The 26,124-nt window shown below is 51.1% G+C and overlaps 2 protein-coding genes across 2 annotated transcripts; both read right to left on the reverse strand.

Moving 5' to 3' along the window:
• LOC116950743 (uncharacterized) lies at window positions 1-9,463 on the reverse strand. The gene is made up of 2 exons (XM_032968768.2): window positions 6,723-9,463; window positions 1-4,754 (listed from the first exon to the last, which is right to left on the reverse strand). Exons 1-2 carry the CDS (start codon window positions 9,423-9,425, stop codon window positions 4,476-4,478), a joined length of 2,982 nt encoding a protein of 993 aa, XP_032824659.2. The 5' UTR covers window positions 9,426-9,463; the 3' UTR covers window positions 1-4,475.
• LOC116950672 (uncharacterized) lies at window positions 9,427-25,282 on the reverse strand. Its single transcript, XM_076072988.1, has 6 exons — window positions 24,653-25,282; window positions 14,368-14,633; window positions 13,554-13,842; window positions 11,376-11,669; window positions 9,501-9,848; window positions 9,427-9,456 (listed from the first exon to the last, which is right to left on the reverse strand). The coding sequence occupies exons 1-6, from the start codon at window positions 24,659-24,661 to the stop codon at window positions 9,427-9,429; spliced, it is 1,236 nt and encodes a 411-aa protein (XP_075929103.1). The 5' UTR covers window positions 24,662-25,282.
• Between the last annotated feature and the right edge of the window lie 842 nt (window positions 25,283-26,124).

The following is a 26,124-nucleotide window of genomic DNA, read 5'->3' on the forward strand; positions in this document are numbered from 1 at the left end:
TAATTTAATCAGTTTATTGTAAGATTGTAATTTAAAAAGGTCATAGGTTTACAATACACCCAGCAATTATAAAGTATCAAATACAAACAGTATAAAACATTTATACACCAAATGTTTAATATTGTACACACAATAGGTGGCCCACCGGTTCAGCAGGATCGTAATGGCCGTGTCCTTGAGATTTGGGATCTAATCCCGGTTTCAACCGCCCGTGAGTAAACCGGCTGCTCAAGAGCACTGCGTTGAGAATCTGAAGTTGCGGTCACCAATGACTGCACACAAAAAAACCGTCAAAAAAATTAATTCCCCTGCACCCAGGCCTGAGAGTCAAAAATAAAAACAGACAGCCGATCGCTGGCACTCTGCGAAAGACGATTTACACAGCACGAAGGAGCGGCGCCGAACGTTTGGTTGAGAGACGCCTATCGAAGCGACTGCAACTGAAGTGGCTCTCATCGGCGTGGGTCTGTGGCATCATCGTCATCACCATCTTCTTCTTCGTATTCCGGAGTCTGATCCCTAATGTGAATTGAGGCTCTGTCGACTGTAAGAGTTCCAGGAGGACGTTTCTTCTGCTTCAACCCCACCACACCGTCACTGGGCCTTGCTGCTGCACGTGTCCCTAGCTGCACGTGTCCCTAGCTGCACGTGTCCCAAGCTGCACGTGTCCCTAGCTGCACGTGCCCCTAGCTGCACGTACCCCTAGCTGCACGTGTCCCTAGCTGCACGTGCCCCTAGCTGCACGTGCCCCTAGCTGCACGTGTCCCTAGCTGCACGTGTCCCTAGCTGCACGTGCCCCTAGCTGCACGTGTCCCTAGCTCCACGGTTCCTTTCTGCACAGAGTCCTTGCTGCATGGGTTCCGGACACAGGGCCAAGGTCTCTGTGCGGCCAACCTCCACCCGTCAGGGTCTTCACGACCACACAAACTGCAGTCGTGGCACCGTAGAAACAATGTAAACTGAACTATAAACATTTGTTTTGAATTTTACCAGGTAAGGCCCACTGCGCTACAGAGCTATTTTTCCGAAGCGACCTGGCCACATATGATAGACCAACAAAGTGGCTTATCAGGTGGAAATTCGGAGCAGACATATACTCTAAAACCCGTGTTGATTCTAAACATGGAGTATTGTTGATGCCTGTCCACTGACTCAGTTCGGCGGATGGCTACGGAAACTCCACATGGCCACCGAGGACGCTACCACATGGCTCAGTTATTGTGTACTTGCTGAATGAATTCGTGAGCTGTTGAGTGAGTGGATGAATCGGTTGGGTGGGTGAGTTAGTGGGTGAGTGAGTGGGTGTGGGGAGCAGTAGTGTAGCGGTTAGCGCGCTGCGCTACGAGCCCGGCGACCACGAGTTAGATTCCCGCTCACGGCCAACACCGGTGACGAATATCTGGACTGGTCCCTTGGCCCTCCCAAGGTCGACCCAGCCGCAAATGAGTCCCTGATGCGGTGTGTATAAACATCGCCCCTGGAGCGACAAAGGCGGCCGGGCGTTATGCTGGCCACCCACCCATTGTGTACCATTCCGGCCTTCATAGGCGCTCGCTAAAAGCACTTGCCCCAACAGTCTGTTTTAGGCGATACGGGAGATATTTGTCTTTGAGTGAGTTGGTTGGTGGGTGAGTGGGCGAGTGAGTTGGGGTGCAAATTGTGGCTCACTACAATCGATGGGGCATATTGTTTAAAATTGCCTGCTGTCTCAGAATCAGAATATTTATTTAGACTGGAGGAATCCGAGGAGCTATGTGGCTCTTTTTTTACACAAATGTCCAATTTGAACGGAGGTCTATGGGTACGACACGTGGCCACCGTGGATGTTATGGCTCGCTGAATGAATGAGCAGCACCAAGCAGAACGGACCGGCCTCTCCCCGTCAGCATTGGATAGAGATCCCCTCGGTTGGTGGCCCCGAAGCAGCGGTGCAGATTCCACATTCTGTTAGCAGGCGGCCAGAACCCGCGGTCGTGAGTTGAGAGGTCTAACCTCGGTGCCAACTGAACGTTGAACTTCTCTTGCACCGTGTGCCTAGCCGACCGTGCTAATCGGCGAGTAGTATAAGATTATAAGAACCCCTGAAAAAGGTCACGATTGGAGTTGCACCGAGAGACAGAACGAGGAACGGCATGGATGCGAAAACACAAAAGCGAGTGCTCGATGTAGAAACCTGTGCTCAGAGTATTTGGCTGCTACTATAAATGTCCACATTGTAATCCACGTCGATGGGCTGTCGTTTGTGATGATCAGTTTGCTTCTGGAAAAGAGCTACGTCGCTCAGTAGGGCCTTACCTGGTGAAGAAAAAAATAGTTTCATAGTGAGTAAAAAAAAGGTTATAATCAATGTGGACTAACGCGAGTGGTCGTCGTCGCTGAAAGAGACGATTGCTGGTGGCGGTCAAGATCAAATTCGGAATGGCAACCAACGAAGGTAACCTGCACAAGAGCAGGGCCGCGCGGAGATGGAGTGATAATTAAAAAATATATTTTGTGTGCAGCTACTGGACTCGATGGTTACATTGCAGAACTGTGTGAGATCGTGATAAATTGGGGAGGCCTTCATCCAGCAGTGGATAGATCGTGGCTGGTGATTGATGATAACGACAATGACGATAAAGGCTGTGTTCAAATCGTAACACTTGCTTGCACTCGAGCACCTGCTTTAATTAGTGGCGGTGGCTGAAACCTCGACTCGAACACAGGGTATTGGCCTTGCCGGCTCAATATCCTGGACTCGAACACAGGGTATTGGCCTTGCCGGCTCAATATCCTGGACTCGAACACAGGGTATTGGCCTTGCCGGCTCAATATTCTGGACTCGAACACAGGGTATTGGCCATGCCGGCTCAATATCCTGGACTCGAACATAGGGTATTGGCCTTGCCGGCTCAATATCCTGGAATCGAACACAGGGTATTGGCCTTGCCGGCTCAATATCCTGGACTCGAACACAGGATATTGGCCTTGCCGGCTCAATATCCTGGACTCGAACATAGGGTATTGGCCTTGCCGGCTCAATATCCTGGACTTGAACACAGGATATTGGCTGCCAAAGTTCAATATCCTGGACTCGAATACAGGGTATTGGTAATACCGTCTCGATATCCTGGACTCGAACCCAGGGTATTGGCAGTGTCGGCTGAACGCTCCGACGCGGCCATTACAAGTCTCCCTTAGAGGGAGAGAGAGCGAGAGAGAGAGAGCAAGCGGGCTGGCTGAAAACATTTGCAAGGGGTTTAGAGTTCAGATCCTGGTAGGGGGTCGTCTCAGCTCATTATCCTCATTTACCGTCATCACCATCAATCATCATAAACATCCACAGTCGTTATCACCACCCCCTCCGTGGTCATTAAATAAGAAAAATGTATTCGTGTAATTGACTTAAACAATAGCGTAGGGCTGGCGGACTTTTTCTACGAGCCCAGCGGCAATGAGTTGGACTTTTTATTTTACAAGGTAAGGGCCCAACTCAGCTGTGTAGCTGTTTTTTTTTTCAGGAGCGACCCTGGCGATCACAAATGATGGCTCAACAGAGCGGTTTATCGAATGGAAAGTTACAGCAGTCAAATACTCTAAACGCCATGCTGTTGATTCTAAATGTGGAGGGGGAAAACCCGGAGGACCCAGAGAAAAACCCGGAGGGCCCGGAGAAAAATCCACACGACCTCAGGGAGAGAGAGAGACGTGAAAACTGTAAATATACAACAGGCGCGTCAAGGATCGGGATCGAACCCACGACCTCCTGTTCACCACTGCGGCACCCCCGCGTCACTTCCATGGCTAACATCAGTGGCGGAGTGATATCTGAACTGGCCGTGGTGGGCACCCACCCCCTTCACCAACCCCGTACTGACCAGCGTGGTGAAGTATGGTCAAACGACTCCCATAACCGACACCCATGGGGACACCTTCACCCCAATAGTGGATTACGCACGGGCCTATGAAGTGCAAATTATAATTCACAGATTATAGTTCACAAATTGTAATTCACAAATCATAATTTACAGATTAAATGATACTTTACAACTTAAATGATACTTAAAAAATTCTAATTCACCAATTTTAATTCGCACATTATAATTTACACCAAGTCTCAAGGCTCTGTTTCAGGAGTCACCTCCGCTCTCTGGTTTCCGCTCCTCACTCAAAACTCACTTCTTTTCCCTTGCTCACCCCACGACCACCTCCTTAATCTCCCCCCTCATAATCACCGACAGGTTACTGTTCCCTCTTTATATTCATGGCCATGACTCATTCCTCCCATTCATACCAATCCATTCATCATCATTTGCCGTCATCAATTTCACTTTCACTGAATTCACGCATCACCACAGATTCACCCCCACCGCTTCCTGTCATCTCTTTCATTCACCTCATCTCTCCGCGCGTCGACCATCAACTCATTCCCCTGCGAGCCCGTCACTCGCTCCACCCGCCGACCGTCAACTCATTCCCCCTGCGAGCCCCCTTCTTCACACCTGGTGGAAGTCCCGGAAGCAGCCGAAGCGGCACAGCGGCACGTCGCAGATTCCGCAGCCGAACGACGTCTGCACCTGGCGCCCGGCGCGCGTCTTGCGGCCGTGCCGGGAGCACAGGCGACACACCTTCTTGCCGCGGGCGGTGCGGACCAGCTGGTGCGCTGACATGTTCTCGGCGCTCACGTAGGACACCACCTGGCGTGAGCGCTTGCCCTTGTGGTGCCCCATGCGTCGGTGACCTCCACGCAGCTGCTCCGCCAGGTCGACGCGGAACTGTGGCGGGGGGTGAACGGCAGGGAGGGGGGGGGGCGGGTCAGTCGATCGGTCAAGTCAGCGGCGGTTTAATTGATTACTTTTCATATTTAGTGACCTGCTTGCCATTTTTCTCAATGTTTTTTTTTTAAACTCCCATCGGTTTTTCGTTGTCGTTGTTGTTGTTGCATTGTCTGCCGTTGTCACTTGCTCATGTGGCCGGCGTGAGCTTACGCGTGATGAATGGGACGTGTAAATCGTGCACTACGCTACGCGTTTGCCGTACACTGCTGCGGGGAGAGTAGACGCTCATGGTCTCTGGAGCTGTTGTCTATTTAGCCGACCGGTCCCCACCTCGTGACGATTCACGTGACAGGGCGCGCCGGCTATGCTGACCCGTCCCACACTGGACATCATCGGCGGATTCCTCCCGTCTAAATAAAGATTCTCATTCTGAGATTATTAATTAGTTAAGCAAATGACTTGTGACTCGCCGCTCACTCTCAAAGAGGAACCGCAGAGCGGGCCGGAAGGCAGCGGCCAGGGCGGTGAACCGGCAATACCAAACAGCTGCCCAAGCTCTGCGGTCCTCTGTATATTTTAAATGTTTTCAGCCGATCAATGAGCGTGCATGTGGGGGGAAATCGGAGCGGCTGGAGAAAAGGAACGTGTGCGAGGGGGCAACGCTCTATCCCGTCCAGATGGAACAGGTGGAGTCCACGTTTGCTGTACCGCGACGCAGGGTTATTACACCCCGATGCTCACGGGCAGGGAGTTTCACAACTTCTGTTTGAGCCACCAACCCTCGCCTCCCCAGGGAGGGTTTAAAGGTCACGTGCATAGCCACCACCGCTCGGCTAGTTGCTGCGCACAGGCACAAAGTACCAAATTGCCAAGCGGCCAGCAACAAAAAAGAGGTCACAAACTAAAGTATTTCACCAGGTAAGGCCCCACTGAGCGCCTATGTAGCTCTTTTTAAGAAGCGACCTGGCACTCACAAATGACAGCTCAACGAAGTGGCTTATCACGTGGAAATTTATAGCAGTCAAATACTCTTAAGCGCGTGATGTTGGTTCCAAATGTGGAGGGAAAAACCCGGAGGACCCGGGGAAAATTCCATGCGACGTGAAAGCCTACTACCACGTGGTGTTATAAAGCCTACTACCACGTGGTGTTATAAAGCCTACTACCACGTGGTGTTATAAAGCCTACTACCACGTGGTGTTATAAAGCCTACTACCACGTGGTGTTATAAAGCCTACTACCACGTGGTGTTATAAAGCCCACTACCACGTGGTGTTATAAATCCTACTACCACGTGGTGTTATAAAGCCTACTACCACGTGGTGTTATAAAGCCTACTACCACGTGGTGTTATAAAGCCTACTACCACTTGGTGTTATAAAGCCTACTACCACGTGGTGATATAAAGCCTACTACCACGTGGTGTTATAAAGCCTACTACCACGTGGTGTTATAAAGCCTACTACCACGTGGTGTTATAAAGCCTACTACCACGTGGTGTTATAAAGCCTACTACCACGTGGTGTTTTAAAGCCTAATACCACGTGGTGTTATAAAGCCTACTACCACGTGGTGTTATAAAGCCTACTACCACGTGGTGTTATAAAGCCTACGTGTTAAGGCCTAAGCGGTGTTAAACACCTGGAAGTGGTCCATAATATAGCTGTGTTGTTAAACCCGCCACCACCCGACACAGCCAACGAGTAAGGTTTGCCACCTAAACAAAACATGCCAATTCGTTACTAGTACAGCACACCGGTGGGTTGGAGAGTAAAACCCACACCATTTACAATTCCAGTCACCGTGACGTTTTCGCCAGTAATTACAACTCGCATCACCAGGGATGTGGAGAAACCCTCCTGCTTCCGTCTTACTAAGTGGCCACGTCGGGTGGCGGCAGGATTTGACGACACATTTACACTTCACGCGGTCTAACCCCCCGCAACTGCCACACGTCAAAGTGACCTGGAAGTGGTCGTAATTCTTGGGCATGGGAGGTTCGTGCGGGGACTCGCGGTAGAGCAGCCAGGCGTTGACGATGCTCAGGTTGAGCAGGAACCACACGATGTAGCGCCACCACTTCTTGGAGGCGCGCCCCACCGCGTAGTAGCTCCGGTACTGGTCCGAGCGGTCGACGCCGCCCATGAACCTATTGTAGTGCACCACGGGCGCCGGCTTGATGGGACCCTCGTCCACGGGGCGCACCATGCGAGGGTCCTGGTTGGTGGAGAGCGTCGCCACCACGCGCTTGTCACGCCACACCGACAGCACGAGGCCGCCCTTCTGGAAGAACGCGAAGTCGCCGCGGTGGCGGAGGAGCGACGCGACCTCCCGGGCGGGCGGCGGCAGGCCCCGGCGGCTCAGGCTGACGGTGCCGCAGGCGTAGGTGCCGCAGCGGGAGCGCAGGTCCTCGAGCAGCGCCGGCGAGGAGAAGTAGCGGTCGAAGTAGAGGTGGTGGTTGCGGTGCCAGTAGGAGCGGGTGAGGCTCATAACGACGCGGTAGCCCAGGCCGCCGGACTCCGCCGGCGCGGGGGTGGCGACGGCGGCGAGCCTCGTGGTGCGAAGAGCCGCGTTGCTGGTGCTGTGAGCAGCGCTATCGGTGACGCTGTGAGCAAGACTATTGGTGACGCTGTGAGCAAGACTATCGGTGACGCTATGAGCAGTACTATTGGTGACGCTGTGGGCAGTACTATTGGTGATGCTATGAGCAGCACTATTGGTGATGCTATGAGCAGCACTATTGGTGACGCTATGAGCAGCACTATCGGTGACGCTATGAGCTGTACTACTTGTGACGCTGTGCGCAGTACGATCAGTACAATTCCCGACAGCTGGAGCAGCACTACTGCCGGCTCTACGAGAAGTGCAACCGCCGACGCAGCGAGCGGCGACACTGACGATGCTAAGGGGAACAGGGTTGTCCACGCTATGGGGAACAGGGTTGACGACGCTATGGGGAACAGGGTTGTCCACGCTATGGGGAACAGGGTTGACGACGCTATGGGGAACAGGGTTGTCCACGCTATGGGGAACAGGGTTGTCCACGCTATGGGGAACAGGGTTGTCCACGCTATGGGGAACAGGGTTGACGACGCTATGGGGAACAGGGTTGTCCACGCTATGGGGAACAGGGTTGTCCACGCTATAGGGAACAGGGTTGACGACGCTAAGGGGAACAGGGTTGTCCACGCTATGGGGAACAGGGTTGACGACGCTAAGGGGAACAGGGTTGCCCACGCTATGGGGAACAGGGTTGACGACGCTATGGGGAACAGGGTTGTCCATGCTAAGGGGAACAGGGTTGACGACGCTATGGGGAACAGGGTTGACGACGCTATGGGGAACAGGGTTGTCCATGCTAAGGGGAACAGGGTTGTCCACGCTCCGAGCGGCGACACCGGACGGGATGCCGCCAGCGGTGACGCTCGCACCGGCGGCAAGACGGCGAGCGCCGCCGGACAAAGCGACGCGACCGTCAAGGCTGCCGCCACCAGCGCCGCAATCGTCCGCTGCTTCATCAGCACCGCCGGCAGCGTCATCGGCACCAGCGGGGCCACCGCTAAGGCCACCATGGGCGGCATCACCGATGTTACCACAACCACCATAAGCATCACCGATGCCACCACAACCACCATCATAAGCACCACCGATGCCACCACAACCACCATAAGCACCACCGATACCACCACCACAACCACCATGATAAGCATCACCGATACCACCACCACAACCACCATGATAAGCACCACCGATGCCACCACCACAACCACCATGATAAGCACCACCGATGCCACCACCAAACCCACCACTATCATGAGCCCCACCGATGCCACCACCACCACCACCAACACGACCAGTCAGAGTCCCACCACCACCAACTGCACGTGTGGCACCCGTAGCATTGGCAGCGGCACCGCGGGCAAAAGCAGTCACAGTGCCACCTCCGAGGGCGGCAGCACGCGCAGCGCTGCTGTCGGCACCAGCAGCACCAGTTGCCTGGTGAGCAGCACTGGCAGGGACGCCGGCAGCCCCAGCGCTGTGAGCACCGCCCGCACGATGAGCACCGCCAGCACGTGCAGCGCTGGCAGCACCAGCCGCTCCGCCGCTAACAGCGCCAGCTCCGCCACGACCGTCGGCACTGCCACCGCAAGCACCAGCGCCACCAGCTCTACCACGACCACCATAAGCTGCAGCAGCACCACCAGTCCGAACACTATTGGCACCACTAGCACCACAACTGCCACCACCACCACCGCCGCCGCCGCTATCCGTATCACCATGAGCACCGTCACTACCATGAGCCCTGCCACCATAAGCACCAGCGCTTCTAGCACCACCACCAGCAGCAGCCCTACCACCGTTGGCACCACTAGCACCATCACAAGCGCCACCGCTCGCCATATCACCACAAGCGCCACCACCACCACCGCCACCGCTCGCCATATCACCACAAGCGCCACCACCACCACCACCGCTCGCCATATCACCACAAGCGCCACCACCACCGCTCGCCATATCACCACAAGCGCCACCACCACCACCACCGCTCGCCATATCACCACAAGCGCCACCACCACCGCTCGCCATATCACCACAAGCGCCACCACCACCACCGCTCGCCATATCACCACAAGCGCCACCACCACCACCACCACCACCGCTCGCCATATCACCACAAGCGCCACCACCACCACCACCGCTCGCCATATCACCACAAGCGCCACCACCACCGCCACCGCTCGCCATATCACCACAAGCGCCACCGCCACCACCACCACCACCACCGCTCGCCATATCACCACAAGCGCCACCACCACCACCACCGCCACCGCCGTCACCGGCGGCAGCCGCAGTCGTGGCGGCGCCGTAGGCTGAGCGCCCGGTGTAGATGTCGAAGTTGAGGCAGTAGCCGGTCTGCGCCTCGCACAGCTCCCACACCTTGACGCCCCACTTGGTGGGCTTGGCGGGCATGTGCTGCTTGAAGAAGAGGCGCCCCTTGAAGGGGATCATGCCCTCGTCCACGCTGAGCTCGCGCCGCGGGGAGTAGTGGCGCGAGAAGTTGGCGCGCACCTCCTCCACCACGTTGCGCACCTGGGGGGGCGCCGCCCGGCGGAGGGGTCGTCACGGCGTGCACGGGTGTCAAGCAGCAGCAGCAGCAGCAGGAGAGGCAGCAGCAGCAGAGGTATCAGCAGCAGCAGGAGAGGGCAGCAGAGGAAGCAGGACAAGCAGCAGAAGAAGAAGCCGCAGAAGAAGCAGCGGAGGCAGCAGAGGGAGCAGCAGAAGCAGGAGAAGCAGCAGAAGAAGCAGCAGCAGAATAATCGACAGCAGAAGCAGGAGAAGCAAAAGCAGCAGGAGAAGCAGCAGGAGAAGTAGCAGGAGAAGCAGCAGGGAAGCAACAGGAGAAGCAGCAGGAGAAGCAGCAGAATAATCGACAGCAGAAGCAGGAGAAGCAAAAGCAACAGGAGAAGCAGCAGGAGAAGCAACAGGAGAAGCAGCAGGAGAAGCAACAGGAGAAGCAGCAGGAGAAGCAACAGGAGAAGCAACAGGAGAAGCAGCAGGAGAAGCAACAGGAAAAGTAGCAGGAGATGCAGCAGGAGAAGCAACAGGAGAAGCAACAGGAGAAGCAGCAGGAGAAGCAGCAGGAAAAGCAGCAGGAGATGCAGCAGGAGAAGCAACAGGAGAAGCAGCAGGAGAAGCAACAGGAGAAGCAACAGGAGAAGCAGCAGGAGAAGCAACAGGAGAAGCAGCAGGAGAAGCAACAGGAGAAGCAGCAGGAGATGCAGCAGGAGAAGCAGCAGGAGAAGCAACAGGAGAAGTAGCAGGAGAAGCAACAGGAGAAGCAGGAGAAGCAACAGGAGAAGCAACAGGAGAAGCAACAGGAGAAGCAACAGGAGAAGCAGCAGGAGAAGCAACAGGAGAAGCAGCAGGAGAAGCAACAGGAGAAGCAGCAGGAAAGCAGCAGGAGAAGCAACAGGAGAAGCAGCAGCAGAAGCAGCAGAATAATCAACAGCAGAAGCAGCAGCAGATGCAGCAGGAGAAGCAGAAGCAGCAGGAGACGCAGCAGCATCATCATACATGTTTAAAATGCATACGATGGGAACGCAAACGAAAGCAACCATCTCCTCTTCCTGACTACATCCACGACGCGTTCCCCCCACTCTCTGTTCCTTTGAAGAACCTCCAAGTTGCTTAACTCTATCGTGCCATCATAAACCTTCCAGCAGCAACACATTCCACGAATACACCTTGTAACCCACACACGTGTGTCTCGGAACACACACACGTGGGCCTTGTAACAAAAACAACGATCCTCCCTATAGCCTTCACAGACTATTGGGGCAAATGCTGTTAGCGAACACCTACGAAGGCACACACAGACACGTGTAGCAGACACACACAGAGACGTGTAACACACACACACACACGCAGCACACACACACACACGTAGAGCACACACACGCACACACCACCACTAGCATGAGCCCTGCCACCATAAGCACCAGTGCCACAAGCACTACCACCACCATGAGCAGCACGACCACCAAGCCTAACCACCTTTGGCACCACCAGCACCACTATCACCGCCAGCCATATCACCACACGCCCCACCGCGCTCACCTTGTAGATGGGGTCGTATCCCCGCTGGCCACGGGCAGGCGTCCCCACGTTGTTGCGCGCGTGCAGGTACTGGCTGACCTTGGAGTAACGCGTGTGGGTCATGGTGCCGGACACCCACTCGCAGCGCAGCGCCGGGTTGCCCGACCAGTAGCACCAAACGCGCGGCAGGTCCTTGATGCCCATCATGATGGCCACGGCGAAGAAGGCCTTCATCTCGCGAGACGTCGTGGGCGACCAGAGCGGGTCAGCTTTGCCGCTCTCGGCGATTTTCTGCTCGGCGTAGCGATTGGTTTCCTGTGCGTGGGTGGCGACAGTCGTCCGTTCGCTCGGTCATTCGGTTGACCGGCGACCCTGACGATAACGACGACCGTGATGATGGTGGTTTTTTCATTTCCGTTTTTAATTTATTAGGTAGAACCCTGTGAGCCATGCGGCTCTTGACTCGGGTGGAACCGCAACAAAACAAGAACATGAACAAGAAACATCTTAAAGTGACTACACGCAACAGAAAAATCCTGGAAAAACAGCAAAGTCTTCCAGAAAAAACACCGCATTTCAACGCTGTGTGCAAAAATCCCAGTGGGATGCAAGTCAAACAATAACAACCATAGGACAATGTAGATTGAAGTTATCAGGCTAACTCTGTACTACAACAAACAAACATGGCTAAACCAAAACGTTTTCAAAATCACCAAAATAAAGCTATAAAAACAATGTAACAGTGATCAGTGGTGCTCGGAAAGCCCAAATGGAGTTCACGTGAAGTCACGACCGTCTGAAAGTATGGAAAACCCGAACGCAGAACAGCTTTGACCTTCCGCGGAGCGTATGGGACGCAACCCCAGACAACATCTGCCGCACAAAACCGTGGCAGCAGCGGCAGCCGACAATGCGGATTCTCGATGATGCACAAATTGGGACATTCAAAACTCTCTGTTGTGCGGTGGCCGTGGGTCACCCAGGACAGACCACGGGAGGTAAAACGACTCGATGTCCGGTTCACAAACACGAAAGGGGCGTCCATGCAGAGGCAGTCCACTCCGCTACTCCCGACGCAATGAAGTGGCTCAGCCGACCCGATGTGAAATTAAAGCTGTCGCTCTACACCAGCGTCAGCCATACGAAGGAGAATACTCGGTTAATCCGTAACTTGGTCGGGAAGTCGCTCATTCACTCAGTTGCTCAGTGGCTCATTCACTCAGTCGCACGCTCAATCAGTCACTCAGTTACTTATTCAATCAGTCACCAATTCAGTCACTCAGTCGCTTCGTCACTCAGTTAATGATTCAGTCACGCAGTTACGTATTCACTCAGTCAGTGGCCCATTCACTCAGTCACTAAGTTACTTATTCAATCAGTCACCAATTCAGTCACTCAGTCGCTTCGTCACTCAGTTATAATTCAGTCACGCAGTTACGTATTCACTCAGTCAGTCAGTGGCCCATTCACTCACTCGCTCATTTACTGTCACCTAACTTGTCACAGCCACTCTAAATCCAAATGTCGTCTTCCAGGTTAGGTCCGCACATCGGGCACAATCGATCCGCGGATAAAAAGGGAATCGCGTGGCAAAAGCATCAGGAGTGTGCAGGACCGCTCCAGATGTCACCCGCCACTTGTGTGCGAGCCATGGCGAGGAAGCGAACTCGGTGCAGAAAGTGAAAGGTGTTCGACGCGGTTACGTTGGCTGTGGTCGGATATCGAACTGACTGTGAAAAAAGAAATGGTAAGGAAAGCGTTGTGGGTGTGGTTTTTTTTATATCTGGGCTGTCATTCAGGCTTCGAGCTTGGCCAACACACACAAACAAACACACCAACAGAAAGGAAAGGTTTTGATTTGAAGCTTTCGTGACTGCAGGGATTCATATTCTTGGTTCTTTTGGTAAAGTCACGTAGAAGGGAAACAATTAAATAATAAAAATATAAACACAATTCTCACGACGTTTCGACTGCAACACAAGCAATCATCATCAGGTGTGAAAAACACAGCAAGAAAATAAAAAAATATATTGCTGTGTTTTTCACACCTGATGATGATTGCTTGTGTTGCGGTCGAAACGTCGTGAGAATTTAATTGTTTAACATATTTTTTATTATTTAATTGTTTCCCTTCTACGTGACTTTACCGAAAGAACCAAGGCATAGGAAGGAAAGGGCTTTAGGAGTTTCCCGCCCGACCTTTGTGACGACGTCGAACAGACGATCTGGCCAGAAGAGCATGAAGTAGTCAAGCACGGAGGCGTCGAGCGGGAGGCCGTGACTGGGACCGGCGCTCTCCGTGAACGGCGCCACCGCCACGTCACGGAGCTCGCGGCTCCACGAAGGGGCCTCCGGATGAGGCTTGCGCGAGGCCTCCTCCGCACCACCGTCATCGCCGCCGCCGCCGTCGTCGTCATCGCAGCCGTCGTCGTCGTCGTCGTCATCGGCGTCGTCGTCGTCGCTGTCGCACGCATCCTGCTCCATCGGCCTGGCCCATCGCAAAGACAGGCGTGGTGAATGTTAGGATGGTGATGATGGTAGAGATGCTGCTGCTGCTGCTGAGGGTTCTGATGTGAGGATGGTGATGGTGATGACGACGGTAAAGATGCTGCTGCTGCTGCTGCTGAGGTTTCTGATCAAATGATGTTGATGAAAGGGTCAAACCTATTCTTATTTTTTCACACTTGATGTTGATGCTTGCTACTGCTGATGGTGCTGTCGCTGACTTTGAAGCTATGGTTGATACAATCGTCGGGAATGTTGATGTCGCTGACAATTACGTTTTTGCTCGTGCCAATGGGTGTAACAACAAGGCAGCCCCAATGATGGTGACGTCACAGTCGTGCCGTCAATGACAACGTGACACTTTCCGATTACGAATCACATCACAGTCAAGCTAGCAACTTTGGAGTGGTCCCAGATGATGGTGGTGATTATGGTGGTGCTGCTGCTTCAGCTGCTGCCCAGCCACGGATTTAAACTCCGACAATTCCGCGAACGAAGGCTTCCTTACCACCAGTGCCCTTGCTCCTGCACGCCCACCATGGGCTCCTCCTCGTCCTGCGGCGCCCCTCCTCGCACGACGTCGTCCACATCCACGTCGCTCTCGTCTTCGCCCTCGCCGCTAACCCGGGGCCCCCCGCTGCCGATCGCAGGGGGCCCCCCTCGCGCAGCGCTCCCCGCCGACGGCTCGGGCTCGCGTCGCGCTCCCGCTGTGGACAAGGAGCTCGCGCCGCCGTAGTAGCCCGCGTCATCCGCGCTGAGATCCATGGCTCGCTGCTAGAGACGCGTCGACGATCAGCGGCGTGACGAGCATGGTGGGGGGGGGCCTTACTTCCCCCCCCCCCCACTGCACCCTCACCCCCTGGTGGTCAAAGCTACGAGTTGCCCGGGCCTCCCACTCACCCCCCCCCCCACCTTGATAGCTACCATGAGATTTGTTTTCAACAACAGTGTCGAAGAACAACACGAACAACTCATTTAAAAAGGAGCGCCCCTACAGCGTTAAGTGTTCGAGACCGTGAGCGCAGCGACGATGCGATTCGGCAAAGCGGAGCCGCGATATAGAACAGCCTCTAGGTGCGACCGTGCGAGACAAATCACAATATTGGGTGACCCCCCCACCTGAACCCATTGCCGCAGCCCCCCTGAGCTGATGACGTCGTTAACTATGCCACTGATTGACGATGATACCTGTACAGCAGTGACGTGCGGTGAGGTCAATGGCTGGGGAGGCACTGGCTAGTGTCAGAGCCAGATTCACACACTGCGGGGGGCGTGGGCTCGCGGAGGGGTCGTGGCCTCACTGAGGGGGCGTGTCCTCACTGAGGAGGGCGTGTTAGACACGTCCCCCTCAGTGAGGCAGATGTGATAGCTGCCTCCCCTGGTGCTTTTTCATTGCAGTTTCATGACGAGATCAGCGAGCCTAAATATCTTTATACACATACGTGAAACAAGTTACCTGGAGTATGGAAGGCGAGGACATTAAATGAAGGGGTCTACAAACATTATATTGGTGATACACAGAGAGATAGTAACAGGTACGCGCTTATTGCCAACGCTCCATCCAGTTACTGAGGGATTGCACAATCAGAGGGGAGGCTGAGCTCGTCGCTGCCTCACCTCTCGTCTCTCGCTGTATTTGCAGCGGAGGTCCGCAAATTTGGCGATTTTGATTATAAAAATGATTGGAATCGTACAGAAATGACATTTATAACACAGATCAGTGGAAAAATCTAAATATTTATTTTATTTGATTATTCTTTTTTTTTACTTTTCGTAACAGCTATTTTCATTGGAGTATGACAGGTGAGGCTCTGCCTCCCCTGTCTCGCCTGACCGCACGTCCCTGCTGTACAGCTATTGTGTATATGATTGTGTCTTGTATAGCAAAGTACAATATTTACACATTTTATTGTGCGTGTTCGATATTGCTGTTATTGTTACCACGAAGAGCCTGCATGCAACTGCACTGATTTTGAAATGTATTTATGCTTTTCAAAGATATAATAACGAACGATAGGAATTGTCTGGCTCAATAAGCTTCGGAAAATAACAATGCACCCTAATAAGAGTAAATGGGGGCCTTAAGTATTAAGACTGAACTATTAGTATCCTAATAAAATCTTAATCTGGCCCTATGAGCCTCAAAAATTAACTATGAATGTCTACACAAATGTTCATGGATGACCCTGGCATTTAACATCGGGCTACTCAGGTGCAACGGCTTCGCTGATCACAATACTGCTGACGAGACCCAGCGAAGTTAAAACTGGTCCACCTTTTGCTTGTGAAATATTGTGTAAAATATGCGGTACAGTCATGCATTGCCGATTAATTAACATTATATTTTATTTAGATAGCAAAGACGCCGATGATCGATGCATTTAAATTATTACTTTATTGTCATTAAATATGTACTGGAATGATAATTGAAATATGGATTGTTGCGTGTAATTATTACAGTAAGTATAAATATTTAATCCTTTCACGTGTCAGTCACCACAGTTATTTCTGCAGGATGGAAGATTGTGAACATCGTGTTACATTCAAAACGTGCTCGCTCAATCTCCTGATCACAGCCCTGAAACAGTGGTGGAAATTCCACATTGCCCTGACAGGGGCAAGTCCATCCACATAATTCGCACATTTGAATTATCCGGGAGTGGTACTGAATTTATCGACCCTTGATGGGATGGATGGTAATCTGAGCTTACCCCTGATCCCAGGATTTGAACTTGTGACCTTGAAATTGTGAAACGCGATTTAATAAACCTATACTAATGTTCAAAATGGGAGCTTAAATTGTATGTTTAACATTTTTTAACGAAGAGAAATATAATCGCAAAATTAAACTACTCCTTTGAGCACTATTTCGTAATTAATACGTTTAAGTATAAATTATTGTACATTGTATAACCTGACGGTGGTGGTAGTGGTTGTGTGATAGGGGTGGCGACAGTGGTTATGATGACATGGTTGGTGGTGGTGCTGCTGGTGCTAATGATGGTTCTGGCGATTGTGGTGGTGGTCGTGTTTATGGTGATATGGCTGGTGGTGGTGGTGGTGCTAACGATGGTTCTGGTGATTGTGGTGGTGGTATTTATGGTGGTAAGTGTGAGGGTTGGTCCATTTCCATCGTCAGTCTCCACTCCACCAAAGCCGGTTCGTGTCGCAGTGAACTGATTTAGAATGATTTAGAATGATGAATCGTTCACACTACGCGTTGCTACAACTCAAACACAACACAGATATTATTCCAGAGTTAACAATAATACTGCAAATGCCATCACAGCAAGCGGCAATGATAGCAACACCAAATAACGCTGCAATTAGAACACAAACATTAAACTGACTCTGCACTACGTTACAGTAGGCTCAGTTGCTATGGAGACCACTGCCATGGAGACGAGAGGGCGTGAGTTGCCATGGCAACAAGATAAGCAATGGCAGTGACTAATGATCAGCGAGATGTCTTGTGTACAGACACACTGGCTTAGATTATGGCCAAAACACCCCCAATCTACATAACTTTGAGCTCCACTCTGTTTTAAATCAATCAAATGCCTTCCCCTTCATAGGTAAAGGCTATGACTCCCCATGTCAGCCATCAGTTTCATGGGTTAATGCTGCCTCTTTAGTCTGGGGAGAGACAGAGAGAGGGCATTGAGAAAGAGAGAGAGGCAGATATGTCAATGCAAATTATATGCATTAATTATAATGTATACAGATTACATGCAATGCCTGTATGTGTGTGTGTTAGACCTGTGTGGAGCGTACGGCTGTGTATGTCCGTGTCTATTTGCACGTGTGTCTGTGTGTACATGTGATGTGTGTACGTGTGTGTGTGTGAGCTGGAGTGTAGCGGTCAGCGCCTCTCCACTACGAACCCTATTCCCGCTCACGGCCAACATCGGTGACGAGTATCTGAACCGGTCCTGGGCCTCCCCCTGGGTCTACTCAGCCTCAAATTAGTACCTGGTGCAGCGGGTGAACATTGGCACTGGGAGAGACAAAGGCTGCGCTGGGCATGGTGCGGAACATTCCACCCAGCTGGCATGCGATTCTGGCCTTAATAGGTGCTCGCTAACAGAACCCTGTGTAGGCTTTTTTTTCTGCGTAGCGTGGTGTCTGATTATTTTCGAGCTGTGGATTTTCACAGGGCCAATTTCGGATCGTTTAGTTCCTGCAAGAAGACACTAAATAAAATGTCTTCGTGCGAACAAAAATTGGCGTTACTCAATGCCACGTGACATGCTTTAGAATCTATCCCACAAAGTTTATCCGGTACCATCATCCGATCATTTCTAGGCAGACAACATTTTCCCAAAAATTGTTTTGAATAACCCAAGTATTTGTAACACATCCCAAGCCTTCATCTATCAATGTCTGCCCATGTGTGCATCTCTGTGAATTCGTGTGAACGTGTCTCTGTCAATGTGCGCAATCAATCGTGTACATCTATGCATGTGTTTGCATGTGTCTGCATGTGTTTGTATGTATGTAAGGACGCGACTGAGCAGTTGGAGGCAGTCGCCCCTCTAGCAACAACGGAGGGGCAGAGGAGCGACGCTCACAACAACGAGCGGAGCGCTGGGCGGCTAAAATCCAGCAAGTTGGCACAGTTGGGGCGGGGGGAGAGGTGGTGCATCTACTGGTCATCTCAGTCAGCCAACCCATGGCACCTGCTGGGTCTGTCCCGAGACCGTCGACACTTCAAGTAGCCTCAACGTACACCTAGCCTGGCACAGGCGCCGTGGCAACGTCACCACTACTTTGTGGCGAATGGCACTGGGTATTGGTATTGGTGTGATTGTAGGTGTTACAGTGTGCCTAAACAGCTTTTGTTCGGCCGGATCGAGGGGGCTAAGCGGGCGCGGCACGGGCTAGAGAAGAGATGGAGTGATGTGGTACAGGAGGACGTGGAGCTGAGTGGACTTGCCGATGACTGGTACCAGCGGTGTCAAGATCGGCCTCTGTGGAGGAGGCTCGTGAAGGACGCTACTGGGCAGTTGGAGGCAGTCGCCCTCCAACAACAACGGAGGGCGGAGGAGCGACGCTCACAACAACGAGCGGAGCGCCGGGTGGCTAAAGCACAGCAGGTTGGCACAGTAGGGGGCACAGGTGGTGCATCAGCCAGTCATCTCGGTCATCTCAGTCAGTCGACCCGTGGCACCTGCTGGGTCTGCCCCGTGACCTCCTGGCAGCGGGCGTTCGACACTTCACTTCACGTGGCCTCAAGGTGCACATAGCCTGGCACAAGCGTCGTGGTGAGGTCACCGCCACTTAGTGGCGAATAGCGGTTGTTGTTGTGTGTATGGGGGCGGTAGTGTAGTGGTTAGCGCGCTGCGCTATGAACCCAACAACTCCAGTTTGATTACACTATGTAACACAATTTTTTCTTCCTGGGTAGTAAGTGTTATTTTGTGATTGCGTATGCTTCAAAAGTACAGAAAATGGCTATTATTCTTCACAAACTTTGCTTTTGTGACCAGGACAGTGATATTTTGAAATGTACCTATTTTCAATGAGAAAACGGGCGAATTTGTGTCTTTTTGTTCACATACAGTGAGGGAAAAAAGTATTTTATCCCCTGCTGATGTTGTACGTTTGCCCACTGACAAAGAAATGATCAGTCTATAATTATAATGGTAGGTTTATTTGAACAGTGAGAGACAGAATAACAACAAAAAATTCCAGAAAAACGCATGTCAAAAACGTTATAAATTGATTTGCATTTTAATGAGGGAAATAAGTATTTGACCCCCTCTCAATCAGAAAGATTTCTGGCTCCCAGGTGTCTTTTATACAGGTAACGAGCTGAGATTAGGAGCACACTCTTAAAGGGAGTGCTCCTATTCTCAGCTTGTTACCTGTATAAAAGGCACCTGTCCTCAGAAGCAATCAATCAATCAAATTCCAAACTCTCCACCATGGCCAAGACCAAAGAGCTCTCCAAGGATGTCAGGGACAAGATTGTAGACCTACACAAGGCTGGAATGGGCTACAAGACCATTGCCAAGCAGCTTGGTGAGAAGGTGACAACAGTTGGTGCGATTATTCGCAAATGAAAGAAACACAAAATAACTGTCAATCTCCCTCGGCCTGGGGCTCCATACAAGATCTCATCTTGTGGAGTTGCAATGATCATGAGAACGCTGAGGAATCAGCCCAGAACTACACGGGAGGATCTTGTCAATGATCTCAAGGCAGCTGGGACCATAGTCACCAAGAAAACAATTGGTAACACACTACGCCGTGAAGGACTGAAATTCTGCAGCGCCGCAAGGTCCCCTGCTCAAGAAAGCACATATACATGCCCGTCTGAAGTTTGCCAATGAACACCTGAATGATTCAGAGGACAACTGGGTGAAAGTGTTGTGGTCAGATGAGACCATAATGAAGGTCTTTGGCATCAACTCAACTCGCCGTGTTTGGAGGAGGAGGAATGCTGCCTATGACCCCAAGAACACCATCCCCACCGTCAAACATGGAGGTAGAAATATTATGCTTTGGGGGTGTTTTTCTGCTAAGGGGACAGGACAACTTCACCGCATCAAAGGGACGATGGACGGGGCCATGTTATATCAAATCTTGGGTGAGAACCTCCTTCTCTCAGCCAGGGCATTGAAAATGGGTCGTGGATGGGTATTCCAGCATGACAATGACCCAAAACACACGGCCAAGGCAACAAAGGAGTGGCTCAAGAAGAAGCACATTAAGGTCCTGGAGTGGCCTAGCCAGTCTCCAGACCTTAATCCCATAGAAAATATATGGAGGGAGCTGAAGGTTCGAGTTGCCAAATGTCAGCCTCGAAACCTTAATGACTTGGAGAAGATCTGCAAAGAGGAGTGGGACAAAATCCCTCCTGAGATGTGTGCAAACCTGGTGGCCAACTACAAGAAACGTCTGACCTATGTGATTGCCAACAAGGGTTTTGCCATCAAGTACTAAGTCATGTTTTGCAGAGGGGTCAAATACTTATTTCCCTCATTAAAATGCACATCAATTTATAACATTTTTGACATGCGTTTTTCAGGATTTTTTGTTGTTATTCTGTCTCTCAATGTTCAAATAAACCTACCATTAAAATTATAGACTGATAATTTCTTTGTCAGTGGGCAAACGTACAAAATCAGCAGGGGATCAAATACTTTTTTCCCTCACTGTATGAATCAAAATCAACATGTATTTATCCCAACGTAATACAAAAATGACTACAAAAGATGTAGACACCAAGGCGCATGACCACAGGTGGGACTGGCCACAGCGGACCGAGTTCTCTGTGGGGAGGACCAACGTCAAGTGGGAACAAACAAACCAAATTGTTACACAGTGTTACCGCTCACGGTCAACACCAGTGACGATTATCTGAACCGGTCCTGGGCCTCCTCCCCTAGGTCGACTCAGCCTCAAAATGAGTACCCGCTGCGATGCGCAGACATCGCCACGAGGGGAGACAAAGGCGGCCGGGCATGGTGCTGGCCACTCGCCCCCTCGTCTGCCGTGCCGGCCTTCATAGGTGCTCGCTGACGGCACTTGCCCCAACAGTCTGTTACAGGCTATACGGGAGATTGTTGTCTTTGCCTTATGTATGTTAGCATGTCTGTGACTCGTATATCTTGTGTGTATTGTGTAGTGCTGTGTATTTGTCTACATCTGTGATTGTGTCTTTGTGCACATTTATGTCTGTGTGTGTATGTTTCAGGAAAGGGAGGTAGGTACTGCACGGATTCCATATTCCCTTGCGCCTCTTTCACAGCAGAGGTGTAAGCATGGCCTACATCTCAGCGTTTTTGCCCTGGTCAAGGCCGATGATACCACCTAGAGGGGAGGTTGTCTTTGGGGTCTTCAATCCTCTCTGCTCATGATCATCATTACAGGCGAACTCCTCTTATCCACGGCCTGATTATGCGCGATTCCTATTATCATGGCAGCTGGAGGGTCCGCAAAAATTCGTATTATCGGCGGATCTGCGGTCTTCCTGTTATCCGCGATCTTACCCATATTGTATCGCGAAGCGGCTTTCTCATCGCCATATTTCCACGCATAAGAGGAGTCGGCACTGCAAATTCATCCTATTATCCGCAGGGGTTATCGACGATATTCCACCCCACGGATAATAGGAGCAAAGTCCCGCATAACCCCCTGGATAATAGGATCCGCGATATCGGTCGCCCCTTAACACCGCGGATTCGAGGAGTTCTGTATTTCATGCATAAATATATATTTAAAATCTAATGAATATATGACGAGAGGCTGATCAAAATGCCTGGATGCAGTCGAGTGATGGCTCCCTACTGTTCAACCATGTTGATGCATCGCTGATGACCTGGCAATCGCTGCGAAATGTATATACGCGTGTCGAACTTCTTTCGCACCATACGTCGCCAACCGTGCTGACCGGAGGTGCGGGGAAGGACACACAAACTAAGCACAAAAAGCAGTTCTCAAGCGAGCGGCTCTGATAAGTAGCCTGCCGAAGCAAGAGCTGCCCCCCAAACTCAGAGACGAGGGCCTTTACCACGAGAACCACCAACAGAGGAACCTTATGGCGGGACCCCGGGGTCCCATAAGCCCCCGGGCTCTCGAATAAACTGCGTTGCGACGTCATTTTATGTCTGTTGAAGGCGAATGGTGCGGCAATCGACTCCTCTCGACGAGCTCTACACGATGCGCTAATCAAAGTTTCAAAGTTTTGTTTCCTCTGCGCATTTGCTCTCGCTGCTGCGCTTGGACGCGACAACGGAACGATCCTCGCCAGGTGGATCGCGGCGTTTATGTGCGCGGTGGAACGGAGTCGCCAAGAATATTTTACTTAATTACGTCTTGACTTAAAGCTTTCGTGACTGCAGGAATTCATATTCTTTGGGTCTTTGGGTAAAGTCACGTAGATAGGTTGAAATAAAATAACAAAAAAACTACGACGTTTCGAACACAACACAGGACCTTTAAACCTTTAAAACAGTCTGCCTCAGCAGCTTTCCTCTTTTCTCCTCCTGATGACGAACGCTTGTGTTGTGATAGAAACGTCGTAGTTTTTTTTTGTTATTTTCTTTCAACCTATCTACGTGACTTTACCGAAAGACCCAAATAATACTTAATTACGATTTTGTCTTCCGTTGATTGGGGACCCCGGTGTCCCGAATGAGGTTCATTTAATACCAACGCGAAGCACTCTGCATGGGTACTTAGCCCGTTGTTGATTCAACACAATTGTGATGTGCCACGGCGGTAGTTGGGAAGTTGTGCCGACAGGCATCACCAGTCAGGTGGAAATGTAAAGGCGCAGCACCAAAGGATTGCACTCGCTCACGCCACCGGCTGACGGATCGGGTTCCCCAGAGAGCAGTGACGTGCGGTGAGGTCAATGGCTTGGGAGGCACTGGCTTGTGTCAGAGCCAGATTCACACACTGAGGGGGGCGTGGCCTCACTGAGGGGGCGTGTCCTCACTGAGGGGGGGGGGGCGTGTTAGACACGCCCCCCCCCCCCCTCAGTGAGGCAGATGTGATAGCTGCCTCCCCTGGTGCTTTTATATTGCAGTTTCATGACGAGACCAGCGAGCCTAAATATCTTTATACACATACGTGAAATAAGTTACCTGGAGTATGGAAGGCGAGGACATGAAACGAAGGGGTCTACAAACATTACATTGGTGACATACTGAGATAGTAACAGGCACGCGATTATTTCCCGCGCTCCATCCAGTTACTGAGGGGTTGCGCAATCAGAGGGGAGGCTGAGCTCGTCGCTGCCTCACCTCTCGTCTCTCGCTGTATTTGCAGCGGAGCTCCGCAAAATTTGGCGATTTTGACGATAAAATGATTGGAATCGTACAGAAATGACATTTATAACACAGATCAGTGGAAAAATCTTAATTTTCAGTTGATTATTTTTTACTTTTCGTAACAGCTATTTTCATTGGAGTATGACAGGTGAGGCTCTGCCTCCCCTGCCTCCCTTGACGTGCGCACGTCCCTGCCAGAGAGGGGCGGCACGAGTACCCACACTTCACCCCACCACAAGGTCGACTTTACTGGGGTGGAGCAAAGTATATACTGCTGGGTGGAACAATGCACGTGCTTTGTCATTTCAACTGCCGTGCCCGGAGATCGAATCGGCGACCTCTGTGGACTGCAACTCCAGTGTTGCCACCATTACACAACATATATTATTATTATGGAAAAAAAGTATATATGTTTAAATATTTCTGTTTTCGAAGTTGTGTGTTTTCACTTGTGTGTGGGCTGTTTTTCATGCGCGTGTGAGGAAGCCAGAGTGCCTGGAGTCATCTCACAAACACTCGGGGATAGCGCTTAAAGCTCCGCACAGACGGATACAAGAATCCATCGCCCGCAGGCCAAACCTGACAACCCGTGGTTTTCATTGCCAAGGGGGCCTTGCCCATACAACTACTGACCGGCCTCCGACCTACTCAGCTTCACAGGATCTGCTCCACGGGCAGCTCAGCAATCCATTTGCTGTACTGCCACCTAGTGGCGCCACCACTGCCCAACAGTTCCAGATGACAGCGCGTTCCCATCTCTTCATGATCCACCAACCCCCAACTACAAATCGCCGATCTACAATGTGCATTAACACATGTAAATGCAAAGGCGCAGCCCTGCAATTGCTTGCTCATGCCACTAGAGGGGGCTCCTGGGAGCGAGCTTCTCTAGAGGGTGTTTTTTTGGCCTACTCTTCCACGTTGGCTGGCCGTCTAGGCATGCAATGTCTGGGAAGCTCTCATGACACACGCGTGCATCGCCACAGCAAAGCAACAAGCACATTTGCTTACCTTGAGCATCAGCGAGGGTTGTGGCCATTATGAGTTAGAAATCTGCGCAGCCGGCACGTACCGTATTCATCCTAAACGAGGGCTTGCTTGCCAATCAAGACACACGCGCACGCGTAGTGACGAGCTGCAATGATGGCTTGATATACAGACCACTAACCACACGACCAATAACCCCCCCCCTCCACCTAATACCGTTCAATACACAGCACAAATCGCGCTGTGTTCTCCGCTTGCCGAATTATCCCGACGCCTCGAGGCGCCTATTATTCGCCTGTAACATTTATGTGTGGAAACGGTAGCGTTGAGAATTTAGAGAAGTAGCTATAATGCATATGCCGGTGTCAGGAGTGAGAGCACAATGCAGTGCCGTGTGTGTGTCTTGGTTAACACGATGGCTCCTGCTAAACACGATGCACAGGGAGCGGCGGCGCCACTGAAAATAAAGACCACGAGCCTCTGAAATCGCCACCAGAGGGCGGCAGGTGCCACGACTACAATATTTCGATTTAAAGCTTTCGTGACTGCAAGGATTCATCTTCTTTGGTTCTTTCGGTAAAGTCACGTAGAATGAGAATAAAATAATAAGTTAATAAAATAACACAATAAAATTCTCACGACGTTTCGGCCACAACACAAGTGGCCTTCATCTCGTCCCTTCACCTGATGAAGGACACTTGTGTTGTGGCCGAAACGTCGTGATAATTTTATTGTGCTATTTTATTAATTTATTATTTTATTCTCATTCTACGTGACTTTACCGAAAGAACCAAAGAAGACTACAATATTATGTGTGTGTGTTGAACTTCTTTCGCACCGTACATAGCCAACCGTTCTAACCGGTAGGTGGCATAGTTCCATAGTTCCATTTTAGTTCCATTTATTTGGTATAGCCCTGTGAGCCATTCGGCTCTTGAATCGGGTGCAACCGCAACAAACAAAACACAAAAACATGAACAAGAAAACATCTTAAAGTGACTATGTGACTGTGCAAACAGAAAATCCAGGAAAAAAACATCAAAATATTCCTCTGTCTGCACACGCAACTTTGCACGATTTTACCAAAGAACTCTGTGGCCCTAAGCTTTTTAATTAAAACAAATATCGAATAGGCAACGTTTCGGGCAATGCTCCTTTGTACCACCGATTTGTGTGCTGATTTATGTTCTCTGAAAAAGGAGCCATTGCCTGAAACTGCAAATAATTTTCCCTCTCAAGGCCGCAGTTTTTGTGTAGTTAATTGTGCTTGTACACCACCTGCCGACAGACGAGCAAGCAGCATCATCACCACCACCGTCAAATAATTTGTCTTGACATGGACAAGAAAAATTTTGATTTAAAGCTTGCATGACTGCAGGGATTCATATTACTGGTTATTTCGGTAAAGTCACGTAGAAGGGAAACAATACAATAATAAAAATATAAAACAATAAAATTATCACGACGTTTCGACTGCAACACAAGCAATCATCATC

This window comes from Petromyzon marinus, chromosome 40 (genome assembly GCF_048934315.1).
Source record: "Petromyzon marinus isolate PM22_M1 ecotype Great Lakes invasive population chromosome 40, UKy_Petmar_22M1.pri1.0, whole genome shotgun sequence".
Classification (NCBI taxonomy): domain Eukaryota; kingdom Metazoa; phylum Chordata; class Hyperoartia; order Petromyzontiformes; family Petromyzontidae; genus Petromyzon; species Petromyzon marinus.

Bases quoted from the DNA above. Each gene is read 5' to 3' on its own strand.
- LOC116950672 (XM_076072988.1), bottom strand. The intron at 13,843-14,367 runs GTAAGGAAGCCT...GCGATGGGCCAG, and splicing joins CAGGAGCAAGGGCACTGGTG to GCCGATGGAGCAGGATGCGT. The intron at 11,670-13,553 runs GTCGGGCGGGAA...ACCCACGCACAG, and splicing joins TGTTCGACGTCGTCACAAAG to GAAACCAATCGCTACGCCGA.
- LOC116950743 (XM_032968768.2), bottom strand. From the start codon at position 9,425: ATGGCGAGCGGTGGTGGTGGTGGTGGTGGTGGCGCTTGTGGTGATATG. The intron at 4,755-6,722 runs GTCACTTTGACG...CCCCCGCCACAG, and splicing joins AGAATTACGACCACTTCCAG to TTCCGCGTCGACCTGGCGGA.